Source organism: Blennius ocellaris (assembly GCF_963422515.1).
Source record: "Blennius ocellaris genome assembly, chromosome: 15".
NCBI classification, from domain to species: Eukaryota; Metazoa; Chordata; class Actinopteri; order Blenniiformes; family Blenniidae; genus Blennius; species Blennius ocellaris.
Window position 1 is genome coordinate 9,466,075 of NC_137664.1, and position 18,636 is coordinate 9,484,710.

The following is an 18,636-nucleotide window of genomic DNA, read 5'->3' on the forward strand; positions in this document are numbered from 1 at the left end:
CTGGGAGTCATTTTATGGAATGGAATTAGCGACGACTTAAATTTGTCGACACAAGGCTTGACATCTCAACAGTAACCAGTAATTCACTTCCCTTTCCAACAACGGTTGTTAGTCATATTCTCTGCAGATTTTTTTACTGATTGTGAGTCAGGGGAAGAGTTTACTTGTGAGGGTCAGTTAGTTGTTAAAACGGTGAACCATCAGCAGGAGTGTGAGAATTGCCTCTAAAAACATCAGCTGAGAAAGAAAAGTGTTGCTGGAGTCAAAACCGCATGGCTGGCATGTGGAGCAGCAAGTCCTGATATACCAGTCAGATTTGTGGTATTCTGCCCCTTTAAAATGCCTTTCAGTACTTCTGATTCTAAAACAATTCTGCATTCCAACTTTAGGTTAGTGTCTGAAAAAAAAGGAGAAAAAAAAGTCTTAACTTCAAAGCAGCAAAGTTTTCAATTCTGCACTCCTTACACTGTTGCTTAACACTTGTTGGTTATGAGATTCGCATTCAAAAACTTCTCCTTCCACCATACAGCTCTTGATCCTTTCTTTAAAATATTGGCTTCATGTTGCATCAGCGTGTAGAAAGCAACAGCGCTGTTGGATGTAAAGGACTTTTGCCGTATAGCTTCACTATATTTGCCGAGTCATTGCAGCCGAAGGGATGTGACTAGGGGCTGCCGTGTCTTTCTAAAATTGACTGCTGATGTCTGTTGGTGTATTTTCAATTTACTGGATTGAACAAGACAACTCAGAGCCTGTGTCAGAGCAATTTCATGCAGGACCAGAGGAGCCCTGTGAGCAAGCAGCACGTCAGGCCCAAACCGAGAGCATGTAATTGCTCTGCCATGTTTGGATGAAACTTCTGAACATCTGGGTGAAGTGTGCCATTTTACAATCAGACAAACACTCACCAGCAGCCAAACAAACAAAATCGCCCAATGCCAAAGAACGATGGCAATGCTTAGAGATGAAAACTAGACAGCACAAAGGAAATAATAACTCAGTTCTGGTTCTTACTTAGGCACATATTGGCCTTTCTGGGCCAGTGATTTTCTCAAATTGATGATTGGTCTCTGCAACGAATAAGAGGCAAAAGATGTGAATTAGGATCAGCAGCACACATTCACAGGAACAGCGCTCGTACAAAGACTGAGTCAGAACCACTGATGGAACAACTGTTATTAGAGGAGCTCTGAGAAAACTCAAAGACACAAAGAATGAAACAAAGACTAAATCAGAAGAGCAGGCAAGACGGTTTCATTATCCTACATGGGCTAATGTATAGCATGGATACAGATGTCTGTTAATCTATAGTTGTGGTTCGTCCTTGTTATTTGGATCCCAGCATTCTGTTACTATCCATCCCCATGGGCACAACAATGCCCAAGGACAACTAGTAATCATTCTGCGTGCTTAGCAGGCAGTGTCCCACTGTACTATTTTATTGTCAGTACAATTTACTGTCTACAGTCCTTTGGCTGTTCAGCTTCATTCATTAGTTCACTTATCTTGCGCCCAGAAGCAACTACTGTTGAGATAGCACACTTGTTTTTAAAACGTTTTGCACCTTTGTGCTGCTTCAGCCTGAGCAGGAAGGAGTAAAACCAGAAACAGACTGTGTAATGTTCCTTTTAGATCCATTGAACTGAGGCAACATTGCTAGTCTTTGCCAAGTGGGACATCAGAAATCCCTGATGTCTCTTACTCAGAATAGACCATTTTCCACAGCAGGTGTTTTTGGATGGTCATTGCAGGAAAAGAATAAGTGTAACTGAAAATTTTTTTTTTTAAATGGCTTAATTAGACAAATAATGAAACAGAGCCATAATGAACAATAATTGTTATTGTCATAAAAATGCCTGCTTAAAAGAAACTGGCCAACAAAATGACCAAAAGGTACAGAAAATATGAGGAATTATACATTTTAGTTTGTCTAACATACATGTGACTATTACAGGTTATATTGAGTAGGGTTGCACAATGTAAGTTGTGATATGAATATGTGATATTCTAATATTGCCAAGTACTGTGACTGTGATATGATTTGTAATAAAACCGGTATATAAGTATACACAGTTAATGTCTTTGGAATTTGGAATGTGTATCTCCAAGTAGAAGTGCTCTTTTTTCTTCTTGCTCAATTTTAACCTGGACCATGTTTGTTCTTCTTATTTGAATCACATTTGTATTTGTAGTTGTCAAAAGCATATAAGTTCTTGACTTGAATTTCCTTGATTTTTGCACTTTCATTACGACTTCTGGCCTCTTGCCATCAGGTACAATGAAATAATAAAGAGAAACGTGATCCATTATAAACATAATCTACTGTAAAAGGGCTCCATATAATTGGCAAAAGAAATATAGATAAAGATAATGCAGAGTATGAATGCATCATATATGGAAACATGTCATTTGTTGGAGTTCAGGCAATCGTTTGTGAAGTGTGTTTTGCAAAAGTTGGTATGACAATATATTCGCAATACATTGTGCATCTGTTCCAAACAATTTTCACAACACACACAACAGGGAAAGAACAAAACAGTGCAACATTTCAGTGATCTAATCAGACATGATCATGCTACATCTGTCAGTTCAAGTATTTATAGATAAATACATACCATTTTATAGAATCCAAAATTAGGGCAATGCCTCTGAACCATGTCTGCTGTGTTGTTCCTATAATGAAGTCCATTGTCTTATAAACTAAATTAAATCATCCACAACACAACAGCTCTACAGTAAAACACAAATCACTCATAAAAGATATTTCACAGGGCCAGGTTCGCATTTTGAAATGTGAGCGTGATGAGCAGAAACCTGCATGCTGCATTTATTGGTAATATGGCCCAAATTGTTTACAGCAAAGCTGAAAGGATTTGGTACAGCAGGTGTGTGGGCGCATTCATCTGACATAAAGTTTTTTTATCATGAGTCCACAGACTGGTGCTAAAAGACATGCTTCTGTGCTAGTGCTAGTGATATTTCATCATTTATGAGCCGTTTTTAATGTTTGGAGCAGTACTACCATGGTATATCGTGCCAATGTCTGCACAGAATCTTAAAAGGTGTGCTAAATTGGACATATGTGTGTTGTATTATTGCCTGTCTTTCTGTTCGCCCTGCGATGAACTGGCAACCTGCTCAAGGCGCACCTTGCCTTTTACTCAATCTTGTCTGGGTTAAGCTTGTTTGCCTTTTTATTTGGGGTCACTGTGGACTGTAGACATACATGTATGAGGTAATATTGTCCCACCTCGGGTTTAAACAGAGTCACAGTGCAATGGTATATGGCTGCTCTGAGCAGGCTGATTGACTCCAAGAGAGCTGATGATAAAGCACAATGTGCAAGTCCACATATCCACAGACACCAGCGTTATTGTTCACTCTCCCATCTGTCTTTGCTTCACCTCTTCTCAGTGGTCGTTTCTCCTCTGTCATTCACCTGAAAGCTGTGCTCGATGTGAACGTCACACAATGAACACCCCAACATTGCACATATCTGTCTACGTCTTCTTCCTTCCATCCTAAACAGTGATGAGAGCTTGCGTTCTCCTTTCCCTGCCTCTCTTTTGTCCCTCCCTCGCTCCCACCATTCCTGCTCCCAGGCTCCCAGCCTCGCTGCAACCAGCTCCCCTCCCCCTCCCTCGGAGCTCCATTGTCAGTGCTTGGTTCAGCAGCCTCTCCTGCAGTATGCAGCTTCGCCTTGCCTTTGCTGTGCAGCCTGAGCCAAATGCAGTACAGCCTCCCATTTGGGCTCAGGGGAGGAGGCAGGGAAGCACTTCAAACTGCAGGCCCAGCCAGGAAAACAAGACGGCACTTGCTCCTGAGCTCATCTACAGGCAGCGAGAATCTGAATGTTCACTGACTTCTATTGATCTGTTTCTTTTAGAGATAAAACTCGCTCTGTCTCTGCTTCCATCTGTTGTCTTGCTTACATCGCTTCGTTCGCTTTAAGTAAACAACAGACATGTTAGCTGAAATCCTGCTTATGCTGCAGTTTTCTGATGAGCTGCATGGCAACAGCATGTACAACTCTGGCAGGTGTTGAAGCACATTTGTATGATTTACAGCTTTTTCTTTGAAAACCTGTCAGGGCAGGTGGGGGCTACACTGTTGAACCCACCATGCTTTCTGTGAAACAACTCCCCGAACATGTAGGGTTTAAAAATATTTCACTTGACATGATCACAGAGATGCTCTGATACCATGGTAACAGAAGATGCTTTCTAAAAATGAACACTGTTACAAAACTCTGGCTTTCATCTTGTCAAGGACAAGATAAAAGAAATATTCACATCCCCAAATCACAGTAAATGGATCTGAATAACAAATGTGGGTTTCTATGATCAACTTATGTGATGACCAAATTATACTGATTTAATAACACGAATATTACAAAGCATCTACAGAGAAATTCCCAAAATGTGTATTTGTCATTTTTTAGCACAGCTGTTCATATTTATTTGGCAGCCTCTTTAAATGGTTTCATGGCCCTCAAGTTGGTCTGACCTTTGTTGACTCTTAATTCTGTTTACAGATGTGCTGCGAGGAGATTGGGGCCAAATCAAACCGCTTAAAGTCTTGTTCTCAGCTTGCCGTAAAAGCAAATAAAAGCTGCATATTTGCCCAATCAAATCCAATTATGTAACTGTGCATCTCAGTGCGCTAGAATGTTTTATCTTGCTTTTTTTATAGGGGTAAGCAGCACTGCAACCACTGGGAGTAAAATATCAAACAAACAAAACAACAACATAACAAAATAGTGTCAGACATTGCGAAATGTTTCATAAAAACAAGCTGCAGGTTTCTGGTTTTTGACTGTGGGAGAGACAGGTAGTATTTAAACTGTTATTTTATTGTGCATGGGGTGAAGAGCATTTTAATGTGGGAAATGAAATTGTCACCATATTCAGTTTGAGCCAATATACCTTTATTCACAGTTAATTTTAAGTCTCTTATGCAACATGCTTCGTAACCAGTGTGTTTGATTCATCTTATTGTTTTGGATGCCACTCATTTAAGGATCAGAGCAACTTTCAGACGTAGTCAGTTAATAATTCAGCAGCATTTCTCATTAAGTCTAATTAAATACAGAAAAAGAAATACTGAACTCATCTCATCATTTAGTGATGACAAATGATGTTCCTCAGTAAGCCATGCTTTTTTAATGACTTTGACCCTCCATGCAGTGACGACAACCATGAACAATATTGGCCCACAATAGTCTGCTAATGAATTTAACTGATTGTTGTTGTTTTTTATCTATCTATCTATCTATCTATCTATCTATCTATCTATCTATCTATCTATCTATCTATCTATCTATCTATCTATCTATCTATCTATCTATCTATGTATCTATCTATCTATCTATCTATCTATTTATCTATCTATCTATCTATTTATCTATCTATTGTGGTTGTTGTTTAGTGTACTAACTAAAACATCTATCATGTTGAACTTTGAAAAACTGGGACAAGCATATTATTATATATTATATTATTCGCTGACATGTGGCTCAACAAATAATCACCAGAAGCCCAATTCCTTTCTTTACTTTGCTGATTAATCGAGCAACCAATCCCACCATTATGTCATCTGAATACATTTCCTTATATGATTACATAACAAAGGATTACTGTGCTGATGCCACAAACTTAGCAATACAAAGCAGAATACAAATACAAGTGCAACATAGCGTTAGTCTGCTGGTGGTTATTTCTATTGATGAGTCTCCATTGAGTAAACAAGCTACCTCCCCAAAAATCAATGTGATTCATTATCAGTTTGTGTAGACCTGCAGTATCCACTACTTCAAATGAAACCGACTGTTTATTGTTTGTTTGTTTTTTTTAACCCTGGAGTCACTCTTGGTATTCATAAAGAATATCTAAATATTTGCACTTGCATTTTCAAATGAGAATGATAATAAAGAGGAAGAGGAGGAGAAGAATGATAGACAAATGTATCTAATAAAAGATGGTTGCCTATCTCGACAGGTTCGGCAGAAACACCCATAAAAGCTTTGTTTAATTGTAAAGCCTGCATGCTCCCTGCAGCACTTTCACAGGCATGGAAGCCTGTTCCTGAATAATTCAGCAGCCAAGGTCACAATGCTAAAAACCTCCCTCTTTGCTGTTTTCAACATGGGGATTTTGTTATGACACCTTTTAAATGTCGCCCAATTCCACAGCATGGGACAACACCTACAATTAGTCCATACCTGTGGCCCTGCACCAGGTTGGGACAGATTCCAGATTGTATAACACAGAACAGAACAAAAAGCCCTATTAAATGGATCCCTGACACATTCATGTCTATATTTAAACCTGGTCAATCTGTAAAACATGAGGGGGGGGGGGGGGGGGGGGGGGGTATAGCCATCCAATATTGTGCACATGAATGCCCAAAATATAGCTGATTTAAAGAGATTGCCCTACTCGAAGGCTTCACAGCTATCAATTACACAGAATCCGCATGCAGGTGAACAACATCCATCTGCATCATGACTATTTCTAAGTTTAGGTCACTTTTAATGACAAAGACTTCATAAATCAATAAAACTTTCCCTTAATGAAGGGAAAGTGAAGCATTTGTGAAGCATGACTCACAAAAAAATATCCTTATGGATCAGTATATGACCAGTAATGTATATAGTTTTTTCCTGCAGCTATCTAGTTTTCAAGCACTTATGATGGATCTAAGGCTGATCTCACATCCCTGGTGAAGCACTGATGGTCTGCATAATGCACAAGGTGCGCAGCTGACTTCTGAGGGGGAGGAGAGCCAAACCCTGCATGTAGGCCTACAGTACGTAGTCCTGTGTTTAAGCTTGTGTTTTGAAGAGCATCAGTCTTCCATCATCCATTTGCACCACTCCTGCACTCCAAATCAAATGTGCATTACGTGCCACACAGCAGGCAAGGGTGTTATTTTCATGAAATACATATTTGCTTTCAAAGTGTAAATGTTATTAAAAAAAAACAAAAAACAAAAACAAAGAGAAGTAGCCTGAATGGCGTCCCTTCAAGTTACGTTATCGTCGATGTGCATTTAAGGGCCACCTAATGGTTAATATCCGCGATGTTGCAGGATGTGTGCACGCATGGAGATACGACGGACAAACATTTCTGTCAGGTCAGTACTAACGCCATAATGAAATCACGCCTGTTCTTATATAAAAAAAAAAAAAAAAAAACATCATCCGCTGCGGTGGATCTAACCCAGGTGAGTTCTGTTTTCAATGTCTGCGCGTTTTGTTTTGTTTTTTCCCCCACCGAGGTATCACTGGTGGACTTCATTAACCTTCCCTTCCGATCGATATTCATCACTCCACCCTCCGGGCGGCTGAGGTCCGACCATCCAGGTTAAAAACGACGCCGTCCCCGGTTCTTACCATTCCGTGCCAGCTGATGACGATCCCAGTCCGGTGCCAGTCCTTTTCAAAACATCCCGAAGGGAAACATTGCGGAGAGCATCACTGAGGGCTTGATGGAACCGTTCACAGATATCACGAAGAAGATAAAGCTAAAATTTAAATTTAAATTTTAAAAAAAATGTAAAAATTGCGATGAGAAAATGTAAAAGTAAACTAAAAAAAAAAAAAAAAATCAGAGATGGACGGAAACGAGGTTTGCTGATGCTGAATCACTCTCCCCCAGCTCACCACCTTGCAACCATTGTGCTGCAAGATGCTGGCTGTACCATTGTGGACCGACCAGAGCAGAGAGGGAGAGAGAGAGAGAGAGGGGAGAGGAAGGGGGTACAGGGAAATATGTTACCATGGCAACCGAACAGGAGCACGTCTGACGTCAAAGCCGGAGCGGGGAGAGAGAGAGAGAGGGATGGTGGGAGAGAGGAGGGGAGATCACATGGAGGCTGTCTCTCCGGACGGGAGGGGCTGCAAGGAGCATCACTCCGATCCGTCCTGTACCGTCCCGACTCCCGCCAGCCTGGTCACGAGGCCCGGGCAAAATGTGGAGCCCGGTGCCATCAAGCTGAAACCTGCCCATGGAGTGGACAATATTGCTGAATGCAGTTTTTCTTGCTATGCCAAATTAATTAATCACTCGTGTTCAATCATGTGCATTTTTTTTTTTTTGCAACTAAATGAGAATAGATAAAACCGACTTTGAAACAGAGTTTAATTAACTAAAAGGCAGTAATATCGAGAGCTTTGACCTCAGGTTTGTTTCCATCACAATATTCAATCTTCTATCTTATCTATTGTTAACGCTCTTTAGGGAGCCGATTCCAGTACCTCATATTGAAATCCCTGAATAAAAAATATTCAAGACAAAATTCAATTTACATACACAACAGCATGTTACTTTATTTACATTAGTAGTCTAAAGGAACATGAAACAAGCCTTCGGCTGGATGACTCTTAGTTAGCGGTTCCACGCTGGAAATATCAGAATTCTTCATCATATGATTTGGAAAACGAATGAGGCCTCCTGTTGGAGTTTGTAGTAAGGCACCTTGCTGGTTGAGATTGTCTGGTAAACATTTTTCTTCCAATGCGCTTCCCCGTGTCTCTTCTATCACAGCGTCCCATGTTAAATTCTCTCCGTCAATGTACTGTATTGCATTAATTTGTCCAGAACACTCGTCTCCCCTTCCAGCCTTTCCCATGCCTTGGCCTCTCCTGACTCCAGCTCCCTCTCTTCACAGGCCCACGGCTATCGATGCATAAGCCTATGTTCTCATGTCCTGGTCTTTTCAACTCCAGAGCCCCAGGTCATCTTCTATCAGCTGGAACAGGTGGTTTTGTGGCAGGAGCATCACTTTGAATATCTCTTGATACAGACATCTTTGCTTTTTTCTTTTTATACTCCTCCTGGTCCACAGCTAGAATCTGGCCTTTGAGAAAAGAAAAACAAAGTACATTAAACAATGAAAAATGGAAACAATTGTTAATTTGTTGCTTCAAAATGAACCTGCTGAACTTGGTTTAAAATTTACCTGTGCGTATTTTGTATTTCAGGTCAAAGAGGTGAGCTTTGTGCTCAGAGGTCATGTCCTCAAGCAGGCTGGCAAGCGCATCTGGCTCAGCAGCAATCTGGCTTGGCTGTTTTCTTTTGATCTTAAGAATAATCGGAGGAAAGCTTTTCTTCTGTTCCTGTGAAACAACAAGACAAAAATACCAAAATGATCAAATTAACCTCACACGTATGCTTTTAGACTGTGTGAGGAAACCCACCCAGTCACAGGGAGACACTTGCAAAGTCCACACAGAAAGGTCAGTGTGAACAAAGTGTGAAGAGGGTTGCAGACTGTGTTTAAAGACCTGTGGATGAGCAAACTTGAAGCTGTGGAAGTCTGTCTGAAGGAGTTGAGCCTCAGGCAGAGGGAAGAGCTGCTTCAACAAGTGTGAAAGCGGTTTGCATTGTTACCACACAAGAAAGTTGGAATCCGGAGAGACTGACATTTCTGTCTGAAGTGTGAGTTTCCTCCCACGGCTGAAGACAACCACCTCAACTTCAATGTTCTCTTCTTCATTTCATCCTCATGTATTATCACAAACTTGTAAATAAATTCATAAAATTTAAACTACAGACTGTCTTAGCATCAAAGGTGAATGTATTAGTGCTCAATATGTCAGAACACATTTTTCAATCATGTAGGTTAGATCTTTGACTTCACACTTTTTGATGAGTGTTCACTGTGTTTTTGTTTTTGTTGTTGTTGTGTTGTTGCATATACATTTGAAAAGTCAATAATAATTGTATATCATAATGTGAAAAACTTCTGGAAGTCACAGTGAGAGAATGCAAATGGGTAAAGTTGTCACTGTGTCAAATTAAGTTTAGCTGAATACCTTCAGTTTCATCATAAATTACCAATGTGATTAGCACCAAAATGAATACAAATACACATTCAAATACTAAAATGAGTCGTAAGATAGAAAGATAGAAAAACATTTTGTAAATCTGAAAATGTTTTCATAAAATTGCCAGCTTCTCTCTCATCTGAATACTAATGCAACGAAGTAACATGAAATGAATGAGCACATATGCTTAGAATCTAGATCAGTCCATCTATCCACATGCCTTCGTGCATTTCTTTTTCTAAAGTTATTTTTATTTTATAGCGTAAAGCTTTCAACTCTGGAAATTCAAATTCGATCATGACAGCACATTTAATTCACCACAGACAAAGAATCTCGGTTTGAAGATAGTGCTAAAGAGCAAAAGGAAAGTTTTTTTTTTTTTAATGCACTCCTCCTGGACCTCAAAGTATAATCTCAATCTGAAAAACACATGCCTTGAACCAGCATTACCAGATGCCCCATATATCAAAGACTGTCGTGACAGGCACATCCACTCTTGCAAGGTTTTGGCAGAAATTGCCCCAAGGGTTCAAACCAGTGCTGATGAGCTGGTATTAAGGACAGCATTGACAGAAATAGCATGAAGAATAAGTCCAAACTTCATATGCCTAACACTTTATGAGGCGTTGCTTATCCGGATTCTGTCTCTTGATGGGGCCCCCTGCCTCAGGTGATGTACTGAAATGGTTGTGAGACACAGACACAGCATGCAATAGATCACCCTGACCGCAGTTTATCAAACAACTGAATGTGGAGAATGAGTTGGAGTAAAGGAGAGCCAGTACGTTGGACAAAGAAGAAGTTACTCATTCATGAGACATCGCATTTACTTTGCCTATGTGGACAGTTCCACAGACACATTAAAACTCCCCCAACTTGTGTTTTCCTCATCTTTCAACTCCACTGCCATTGACTTGAATTCACGGCAGGTAAAGACTAAAAATAATATCATGATGTTTCCGTGGAGAAAATAACTGCCTCACTATATGTATTGTATGACTTGTAAATTTTCTTGTTGGAAATATTAACAACAATGTTTGTCACCTGACACGGGGCATCCTATGACAATTTGTGCATTAGTATTTTAATGGGTTTGCAGGTTGTCACAACTTCACCTTATTCTTTGCATCATCTGAGAAGAAAGCCAATGATTGTTGTGATAAGCAAAGTAATTTTATTGGAAAACTGTAACAACAGTAAAATGCCCAAATTAAGAGGAGATATTAAATGCCACTTATATAGTGATTTAACTTGAGCTTTATCTATATATTGTGGTATCAGCTATCAAAATGCTTAGTATAACTTGTATCATTTGTCTCAATTTAAAGAATATAACTGTTTTGTTGTCGCCCAACCATTGCAGCCTGGGGCGAGTGATAATAATCTTTTTTTTTTTTTAGGCAGGCAGGCACAATCTTCTCACCACTCACCATTATCAGCCAGTGGCATGTAATGATAGACTTAAGACACTAGATGGCGTAACGAACACCATAGAAATTGCAGCTTTGAAGTGCCCCAAAGGAAGGAAGTACTCAGCACTGGATTGCTTCCTGACTGTTCAAGAGACTCAATTTGATGTGGTGGGAAACAACTAAATATCGGCTAATCTGGGTTTTAATTTACTGTTAAAACAAACAAACAAAACAGGCTGCTTTAATACAAAGTCAGTGTTAACAGACACCAAGATTTTGATTTAGAAATGCACGTTTTTTTTTATATAATATGATGCATTTCACAATAGAGTGTTAATGAAAGATCAGTCATTTGACCAACAGGGCTCTAAAGAGTGGGACGTCCCCAAAGAAACTCAAAATGAGGTGAGAAATGACCTCAGACAAAAATCTCCACTGATGAGGCACGCTGTGACTCAAATGACCAAAAATCCTAAAAAAAAGAATAATGGAAAAATATAAACACAAACTGACAAAGATGTAATGAGCGCAGACATGGCACAAGCAGAAAACAACCACAAAGAAAAAGACTTACAGATTTATAACTGATACACTCATTATGCATTCACTTATAAAAATGATTTTCCTTTTTGTGAGTTCAGGAGATACTTACTATTATAAACACTGTATAATAACACGGTATCTGTTTATTCGTTTGTGTGAAATGCCATTAATTTGCCACTTAGTCATGGTAACATGGGGTCATATAAAATCAGTAAGAATATAGCCTAACAATGTAATATAACTTATATTGTGAAAGTTGTATTCTTTTTTGGCAGTAAAAAAAAAATCAAGGAAATCTGATCTTTTCAATTCAGGAAAAAACAATGTGTTAATGCGATATACTTTCGTAAATAAAATGAAAAATAGGCATTTATTTTCACCTCAGTGTGTACAAAGGAAGCTGTTTCTTTGTTTTATTTTTTATTTGTTTCATAACCATCCAAAAAGCCTTAAAAAAAGTATTCAGACAAACTTGAGGCAGGAAAGATTAATGAACATGTAGAAACCACGGTGTACCTACACGATGCAGGATCACTTGTACGTTTTACTCCCAGTTGTGTGCGTTGCTATGGACACGGCTAAATGACAGTCCCCTCGCGGAGAGCCAATGGGCGGCCATAGTAAGGTGTCTGGTTACTCCCAGTCAACCCACGCTAGCTGGGCAAAGGGAGGGGTTAGTCCGCTCCTCCGCAGTAAATGGTAACTTGGTTTCGCCGGAGCAGAGCTCCAAGCAGTCCGGTGCCTATGAAACGCGACTTGTGTGCAATTTCCGGAGAAGAGATTTCTTTCTTTCTTTGAAAAACGTCGCCGTGTCGGACAGCTGTACCTGCCGTGAACGCACCATGGAGCGGTAGACCTGTTGCCTGTCTGCCTCGCCGTGTTGCTCAACTGCGATCCAAGATGTTGCTTTGTGGATGGGATGGCGTCCGGTGCCGTTTTTGTGCGCACTCATAGCCTCGTTGGACTACGAACATTTCTCTTTCTGGCGGTTTTGTAGCTCATCTTGCCAGGTAAGTGTCTTTTAAAACTGCTAGAAAAGTGCTGCGATCAAACTTTATTGTGCTATGGCTAACTTGAGCTAGCTCAAAAGGCAAAGCTTCTATTAAAAAAAAAAATGGTTCTGAAACATCTTTGGCTACGTTGTATTACTACATCGCTTTGTAGTCGTTTATTCCCACCTTTAAAATTCATGCCTATTTGCTTGAACATCACAGATAAACTCCGGCTGGTGGTGGGCACTGGACATCTTTGGTGTAGCTTTTCATTTTTCTTTTTTTTCCAATTTTTGTAAGTGAGAAGAACCCCTTCACAAACCAACATATATCGAACGAGCAATCCGTTCCCAAGTCCATCATCCCTACGCTATTTCTCTACTTTGTGAAACTTCCTATCGAGCATTAAGGTTTTGCATGGATTTTTATCTTTTGCAAGACCTTTTTAGTGCATAATGTGTCATCCCAGGCTGAAGGTTTTATGTGTGTAGTGCAGCTTTACCACCCTCCCCCCTCCATTACCATAAAGAAGCAGTGAAGTTAACTCAAAGTCAGGGGGTCAGTATGCAGGCTTGAAGGATTAGGTGCTGAGGCTGTGTGAATGCTGGGTGAGTTTTCTCATCTAAAGTGACTGTAAGGGAGGGTGTATATGAGCATCATCATGTGGGGTTTGAGGGGGGGGGGAGAAAACAGTCTGAGGATTGGGTTTGTGTGTGGAGGGGGAGGTTTGAGTGAGGTTTTGCAAAAACCATGCTGTGCATGTCATGGTACTCATCGCAACCCTGTGATTAACAGAAATGGAGCGGATGAGGTCGAGACCAAAATGAGAAGTGAAGACTGTTGATCCAGAGCTGGGCTGGTAATCAACGAAATAGTCATGGCCCTCCTTCTGGTTCTGTCTGGGTTCTGTTGAAAAATAGAACAGTAACTACTTGCGTATCCCACTGATAAGTCAATAAGTTCTATCATAAAATCATCAACATCCTTCAGATTCTTGCTGATAGGTGAGACAACTCAGTCAATAACGTGACAGGAAACCCATGCGTCAACATAAATGGTTGTGTGCTGGTTACTTAAAGAAACCGGTCCTTTACTTTGTGCTGTCAGGTCTCGCATCTCCTGTGAAAACGTCATGTGTTCATGTCACCAGAAAGAATCTTGACTCTTGCAAATAAATCACAAAGAAGTGCATCATGAATGAAAATTAATTATTGGGTTTGCCCTTTAACTTGTGTGACTCACAGACCCAATTCCCCTGCTGTTTGCTGCACAGAAAGTTTTGTGTGGGACATGGCTATGTGTGAATATTGCGAGAGGGGCAAAGAATAAGGTACGATAAGGCAAAGCTTACATTTCATTATTTCAATAGCATGCAGTGTGGCTTTGGTTCACTCCATATTTCCTAAAACATTGGTCACTTACATCATTGAGCATGTTGGCTCAAAAGATATCCTGATCAAGGACTTCACCAAATTCAAAACACATAGTTTGTTTAGAATTTGAATCCTGTACTCGCAGGCTTCATGATACAGTATGATTCTGGGAATCGAGGTTCACTCAGAGTTTGTTGTTGAATTTTCCTGGCGTGAATAACTTCAGGAAGATTTTCACCTCAATGTTGGCTCGGAGTACCCCCCTCTCACCGGCTTGTGCTCCAAATGTGTTTGCCAGCTGAGACCACACTTCTGATGTTTGGAGGATATGAACAAATTCCTGCTCATATCTTTTATTATGACTTGTGCTTTTGGAAATCGCAGTGGAATCTCGTGTTTTTATGGCTGGCTGCTTCGAGACTGCAGCTACCCTGGTTTTCGCAAGATAAAAGTTTTCAAGAGACGGCTTTTTGCTCTTGGCAAATATGGCAAGAGGTTTGCAAGACAGGCAGAAAATGAAATTCGTCTACCCCTCCTGTTGCGGAGGTGCAGTAATGTTTGAGAGGGGTGTTTTCAAATCCATTTCATGGGTTGTAGCTGTGTCACAGACAGGAAGGTGGGAGGAAAGGAAAAGCTTCACCTAAGTGCAGGGTAAGGAGCGCTATCACGTTTCCAGGATTATTTTCTTAAAAATCCTTGTGACTGTGTCCAATACTTTCAAACACTTAACAACAGCAGCATACAGTAATCCTTGTTTAACTTCTTCTTTCTTTCTTTTTTTTCTCGAGCTACGGCGGGGGAATACATGGGAATATCTGGGAACAAGCAACCACTGTTTGCTAAAATAAAAGAGAATGAGGCGCTGAAGTGGCGAAGGCTGTCTGCTCTCGCTGTTTTGGGCCGCTGCCTCCTAAGCACCCTCAATAATGAGCAGGACCATAGTCCAATGAGAGAGGAGCTGGCCTGCACAGCAGCCTCAGTGGGGATAAAAACATTCCACTGTAGGTCTCTGTTGAAATAACAAGGGCTGCAAAACAATCAGTCTTCACAGCACCCGCTTGCCCCATTCTCATGGGTAATGAGCAAGATGGGTAGTATCCCGCTCTGCCATAAACTTCACGCCTCCCATTGACCAGAATGGTTAACCTGCATTCCTGCATAAATATTTCCGCCGGTGACATGCTTACTCATTAACTGTCTCCACCAAACCCGAATTCATAGAAAGGACATTGTTTCACGTATTACTTTCAGCAATAAATCCAAACACTAATGACGCAGCTGACCGAACAGCTTATGCAGAACTAATATGTGAAAATTCAACTGAGAAAGTATGGTTTGTGTATGTAATGTCCTTTTGAGGGGTTTCGCTGCGGTCAGTGCTTTAGTTAGGATGGAAATATGCCTGCACCAAATGGATGAATTACCTTGAAATTATGTTCAGACATTCATAGTCCCCAAAGAGTTTTGGGTGCAACCACATGCTTGTCAGATTTCATGCTCACCGAGTTAAATGTCTTAACTGGCCAATGAATTGGCACGGCATTTGGAACGGGCTTTTATCATCCTGGTATGATGTGTTCTCGTGATTATTGTGCACTCCTGACTTTTTTCTGAGTGGATGTCAATAGATAGCTCTTACACAATACCATCAATTGGTTTCTGCTCTTAGTGTATATTTTTGAAAGAGATTGTTGTTGTACAGTTTTGCTTTGTTTTTTTTTTTCAGATTTCAGAGCTAGCAAAATGTGAAAAGTGGGGTTCTGTTGCTCCCTAACCACCGAACAAGTGAGACGACAAGATCAACCTCAAATCATAGCTTTGCTTTTTAATCTTTGGAGGAACTGGCTTATCAAACTTGAAGTTTTGCACTTCCTGTCATACTAAACCCATTGGTAGGCTTCCTCTACATCTTATTAATATTTCATTTGATTCCTTAAAGGTATCTCTTCATAGACAGATGGTCCAAACAATTATTTGGCAAGACGTTCTGAAAATGTTTTCTTTCCGGGCGGCAGCTTTGGGCAAGTCTCTCAATGGGAATGTTGAGGATTTGATCCCCCATCTGTCGAAGTGTCCTTGAGCAAGACGCTAAAACCCCTGTGGTTGAATGCCTTGCATGGCAGCTGCTTCTATTGGTGTGAATGTGTTTAATGTTTTTAAATGACTTTTGATTCTGAGATGTTCTCAAAAAGACATTATTTAACGAGTCCATTTATAATCTGGGCTGTGTCGTATTTGGGGTTTTGTCAGTTCTATTGAGTAACTAATTAACATATACTTGAAAGAAAATCACAAGCTGTAGGTTGGGTTTCCTTCACAATGGGATTCTATTTTTTCACAAACACAATTAGTTATTCTACTTTATGATGGCAGTCGGCCTGCGGGGAAGTTGTGGGAGTATTTGTCACCAAATACTTTTTGGTCTTTTGAGGATTGGATCATTTCCATATAAAAAAAAAACAATGACTGAATATTAAATTAAGGGTCACAGCAGACTGAGATAATTGTTGTTATTGTAGTAAATCCATTTCTGTAATTATATTAGACTACCCTTTGGAGTGAATCAAGTAATTGTAAGTATGGTTTCATGGATTTTACACTAGTTACAAAGTTAAGACTAGTTTGTTTTGGGTTTTTTTCAAATCCAAAAGCTATCTCTCATGTTGTGGTCACAGCACAGCAGTGTCTGTCAACAGAGGACACAAATTAGCACGCACCACGCCACATTTTTGTGCATTCTCTGGCTTATGTGGCTCTGGGTCTTTTGCATTACCCCGTATGATTTGCATGTTTGTTCAGCAGCATCTTGACAACTTCAAGCTCTGATGTTTCTAAATTTCATTTGTCTCTGAGACAAAAAATACAATCCTGCAAACTCAACACGCACTTAGAGTACATATATTTATAGTATTATATGGTATGAAACTTGAGTTTATTGTTAAGCTTTGGTATCACGCCATTGTAAGCCCCATTAGACTGGCTCTGAGCTCACTATTGGCATAAACCACATTGGTATTTATTTCATAATCAAATCAAATTATTGGATAAATTCAGTTTGTGTGAGTCATGTTAGTGAATTAACATTTTCCCCTCATACGGGCAAGTAGGCAAATCCTTTTGCTGGCCAGCTCTGTATTATTGGATTATACATTAAGATAAACTTCTCTGGTTGTGAGTTTGTTAGACTTCCCACAGTGTTAGTGTGACCACCAAGCGTCCGAGCCTGACTCAGTTACGCTTTTTATGACGCGTCGCAAAACAAGAATTTTGCTTTGTCCGTCTCAGGAGGAAGCTGTGATCTTCATTCTGAAGCTTTTGATGCCCCTGCTTAATAAACTGCTACTATGTGGCTCAAGTAAAAGATCTTGTGCGTTTGTGTTGTTTGTCTGTGGATCATGTGGTCGCCTACCTCCTCAGCTGCAGCATATGATAAGACAGCAGTATTATGAAAAAAATGTGAGGGTTTTCCCGAAGGCCAGAGAGAGAATAAAATGTTGGTCATCCCTTTCCAGAATTAGATAATGTTGTGCTTAAGGTTACTTTAGTGATCTGTTCATGACTATCAGGCCATCCTTGATGTGTAGAGTGTGGATTGTAACAGACTGATTTCTTTAAAATCATTGTGCCATATATCTTCAATTTCTGGCTTTTTTAACCTTTTTGTGTATGTTTTTTTTATTTATTTATTTTTTTAACTGTTTTGTGTTTTCCTTCTTTGTGCAGGGAAGATGCATGTTTCTCTGGCAGAAGCCTTGGAGGTTCGAGGAGGCCCACTCCAGGAGGAGGAGGTCTGGGCAGTGCTCAGCCAGAGTGCAGAGAGCCTCCAAGAACTTTTTCACAAAGGTAGGTTTTTTTTCACACGAAAACACCAGAGCTTTATTTGATCTTAACCCTGTACTTGTATCTCTCTTCTACTATTCCTATAAAAAAAAGAAAAATATTAAGGCAAATGAATTGACATTTTTTATATTTTCTTCTAACTAAGGGTGTGGGAACAGGAAATGTAGTTTGCTGATGTTGCAAATTGTCGGTGCTGGACTACTGTAGTGACGGGATCACTTCAGATATATTTTTATTGTTTGTTTGTTTGTTTTTTTTTTTTTTTCAAATACAAATAACCTGAGCTGACAATCATGTCGCTGAAATCTGAAAGAGCTGGAGAGCTCCTGTCTCAAGTTTATACTTGGTGGGACAGGATGTGAGTCAGCAGGGACTCCAGTGGCTTGAAAATTTTGGGTGGCGCCGAGTCTCGCATGAAACTCTAGCACAACTGATTACACCGGTTATAATTGTGTCATCTAAACTGTTGACATTTGGCCATGTGAATTTCCATGAATGCCAACAAGAGATCGAGCCATGTGTGTTTCTAAGTAAACAAGCTAGACTTGCTGACTGGTTGCAATCGGGGCATGTTGTAGGAATGCTTCTCTTATCAGTGCCGTCTGTGAATAATTCTTTCACACTGAAGTCAGATTCACAACAGGAGG

The 18,636-nt window shown here is 40.1% G+C and overlaps 1 protein-coding gene across 5 annotated transcripts in view; it reads left to right on the plus strand.

Annotated features, from left to right (window-relative positions):
* Positions 1 to 12,540: 12,540 nt before the first annotated feature.
* ptpn13 (protein tyrosine phosphatase non-receptor type 13) overlaps positions 12,541 to 18,636 on the plus strand; it is a 39,761-nt gene continuing 33,665 nt past the window's right edge. For all 5 annotated transcript variants that reach the window (XM_080510088.1, XM_080510090.1, XM_080510089.1 and 2 more), the window contains exons 1-2: positions 12,541 to 12,794; positions 17,873 to 17,992. In XM_080510088.1, coding sequence (XP_080366214.1) covers positions 17,878 to 17,992 — 115 coding nt within the window. In that variant the 5' untranslated portion in view covers positions 12,541 to 12,794; positions 17,873 to 17,877. The remainder of the gene's footprint in view (positions 12,795 to 17,872; positions 17,993 to 18,636) is intronic.